General features: G+C 24.3%; 1 protein-coding gene across 1 annotated transcript; it reads right to left on the bottom strand.

Annotated features, from left to right (window-relative positions):
- Positions 1 to 1659: 1659 nt before the first annotated feature.
- LOC135931634 (small ribosomal subunit protein eS27-like) lies at positions 1660 to 2223 on the bottom strand. The gene is made up of 4 exons (XM_065468874.1): positions 2179 to 2223; positions 2027 to 2135; positions 1875 to 1985; positions 1660 to 1795 (listed from the first exon to the last, which is right to left on the bottom strand). Exons 1-4 carry the CDS (start codon positions 2182 to 2184, stop codon positions 1767 to 1769), a joined length of 255 nt encoding a protein of 84 aa, XP_065324946.1. The 5' UTR covers positions 2185 to 2223; the 3' UTR covers positions 1660 to 1766.
- Between the last annotated feature and the right edge of the window lie 1079 nt (positions 2224 to 3302).

The raw sequence follows: 3302 nt of genomic DNA, 5'->3' as shown, positions 1-3302 counted from the left end.
TATGAAAGGTTTTTCTTCTAATTTAAAATTTCTGAAATTATCTTTCACAATTCGATAACTGGTTTGAACTTAAAAATTTTATATAATCATAATGATTTCACAAACAAATTTTTCATTGTTTAGACTTAAAGACTTTTTATTGATATTGTTTATGAGATTTGTGCCATGTTTGTATCCTAAGGCAAATATTGTCTGATTGAGGGCATTTTTACAAACTTTGTAAGATAGTTCCAAAACTGTATAAGCTCAGCTAAATATGTAATCATGGATTTTTAGGATATCTGCAGAGTACATTTATTAGGAAGAAATGTTTTAAATTTGAGAAAAGTTACATTGTAATCCCCCACCCAATTAATAAAGATTTAATATAACAACTATTATAAATTACATTTGCTTAATGCCATATTTCAGACCATATATCTGATATAATTAATATTGTATTAAAAATAGCTTTACTTCAACTCCTATGATAATGAGAAAATTTGAATATTTGTGCTAAAAAATTGATAATATTCAATGACATAAAAAAATAAAATACAAATTATAAGTCAGAAAATATAAACAAACATTATATAAAAGAAACATGAGTCCAAATGAATCATGAACATGAGCACAAAAGAATCTAGGCCTATTAATACATTTACAATTTCACTAATATTGAAGTGTTAAATCTTTTCCTCATTTATTGATATTAGGTTCATATCCTAATTTTGTTTTTAATTAGTAACTAGCATCAGTAAAAAGCAGGGACCCATAACGGCTCAATATATAAAAAAAATTATGATTACAGTTCTTAAGAAAAAATTTACAAAGGTTCGGTTCAGCTAATTATAAAGGTTCATTACGGTTAGAAATTTTTTTTGTTGAAGCAACACCATCGCCTAATTTATTTTAATTATAAGCATCTATAAATGATATATAAAAAAAATATACAAGATTCAAAATAACTCATTTTTAAATATATTATAAGTATTATATTTTCTCATTTAAATGGATTCATATTTGTTTGTTGACGATAACACAAATTTTAGCCCCAAAAAGGCCCTTTCTATAGAAACTTGTGTTGCAGGTACCATGAATACTATAAGAGCAAGTTTATATAATTCTGGACATTCAAATTTTTTTGATTCCTAAAATATAAAAACTGAGCCGGTTATAAACCTCTTTTTATAAAGGTTCTTTTTACTACTTCAAAAAATAATTATATCAATTCAGTTACAGTTCTGATATTTATAACAATTCACTCTGGGTCTCTGGTAAAAAGAAAGTAATTTTACTTTTGATTATCATTATCTACACTATTTATTGATTAAAAGTTAAAATTTCATTTTTAATGAAACTATATTATATATGGAATGCCTAAATTTTCCTTAGAGGTATTTGACATGTAATGCTTATATCTGCAAATATGAAACACTTTGACAAGATCATCAAATACACTATTAATGATAATAAATCAACTATTTTCAGCCATTTTTTTTATATATCATGGTAATGACTTTTAATAGTTGTTTTCATTTCTGTTTGGAAGGTTTAGTAGATTACAATTTGGGTTCTAAATAATAAAAATCCAGTATTTTTTTTTAAAAAATAAATATATAGCTAATATTTTTTGATCAAGATGATAAAGAAAATGCATTTCAAGATTCAAAAATGTAACAAGTTTTTTTATTTTAATCTTCATTCATAAGTTATACCAAACATGTATATAATCTTAAATAAATATAATATTTCAGCATGACAAACATCTAGTATTGGACTTGATCTTATGATTGTTTTTTTCTAAATGAACAACCTAAAAAAACAATGCATTAAAAAACGTATATACTATATATATAAATGTTTAGTTAATTGAATAAATATTATATATTTACCTTCTGTTAGATGTGCTTTTCCACCTGTTGGATGACATAGCATATAGGAACATCCATGACATTCAACAACAGACTGTGCATGGCTAAATACTGTCGTTATCTTGTAACATCCTAGAATTTTTAATATAATATAACTTAGTAGATTAAAATACCTGGACATTTAACATCCATAAAATATGAATTAGGATGCTGAACTAATCGCTTTAATTTACATTTTCTTCTTTCATCTTCAGGAGAAGGATTTAATAAATCTTTAGCAAGCTAAAACTATCAATACAACGATTATCTCCAAATTTTAATATACCGGCATCGTTTGTGATGTAGGAAATGAGATAAATGTGATTTTTGAAATTTATCCACAAGGTATATAACATAGAGGTTTGACTAAGCTACGGTAATGAATAATGAATTCTTTTGTTTATTAGACTGAGAGAAAATCTAATAATAGAATTGGTATGTAAGTCACACTTTTGCATAAAAATTAAATAGATAAATCTCCAAAATAAGTAATATATTATTTAATTCTCGTTTCAGGTCTACCTATTGTTCATCACTCTTTGTTCAATATAATAATCTTGAGGACCTCGTAGTGACTCATCAAGAAAAAATAATATTAGTTTGTCATCTACTTGCAAATTTCAAAAAACTTTCAAAATCTTCGAATAAATTAATACTCTGGTAAAACAAAATGATTTTTTTGTTTTCAAAATCAAATCACAAATTTAATTTGTAATTTAAAACTAACTGCCAAAAAAATTTGAGAATAACCTATTTGGTTTATTTTCATCTTACGTCTATAAAATTTTGAATATTTTATATGTAAATTATCCTTAAATCAAAACAATATGTTTAAATGTAATTTGTAGAAATATATAAGTTAAATAATTGCAATTTAAATCTAAAAATTCATAGGAAAATTCGCGTTTAAGTTAGAGAACTTTTAAATGAAATAAAATCTGCTATTTTGTTAAAATTTGTTATTATGGTGTGATAGGTACACGTGAGCGTTCATAGAAATAAGGATCTACATTGCTTCCCTTGAGATTTTTATAATCTTTATAATATGTTAAAAGAATAAATACTATGTTATACTGCCCCTTTATAGCACGTTTGATGCCAGAGTCCTCTTAATGTTTATGAAGGTATAACAATTATCTCTCTCGATTGACCATATTCTGTTATTTGACAGATGTTAAATTTTTATACATCAAATATAATATTACCCAAAGGATTTTATTTAAACATTGATTACAAAAATATAATAAAAACCTATAATAATTTGAGTTTTTTTCGAAATTTCAATGTAATAAAAATGATAAAATAGAAAATTATCGACTTTACTTTTGCATTTTTATTTAAACTTTGGGTAATTAAAGTAACTGCCCAATGACATATCGGTACTGCTATATTTAATATTTATATTTATTT

The sequence above is a fragment of the Gordionus sp. m RMFG-2023 genome, chromosome 1 (genome assembly GCF_954871325.1).
Source record: "Gordionus sp. m RMFG-2023 chromosome 1, tfGorSpeb1-WG-v2, whole genome shotgun sequence".
Classification (NCBI taxonomy): domain Eukaryota; kingdom Metazoa; phylum Nematomorpha; class Gordioida; order Chordodea; family Parachordodidae; genus Gordionus; species Gordionus sp. m RMFG-2023.
The sequence above is the reverse complement of the archived record's forward strand: the minus strand, read 5'-3'. Positions and strand labels throughout refer to the sequence as shown.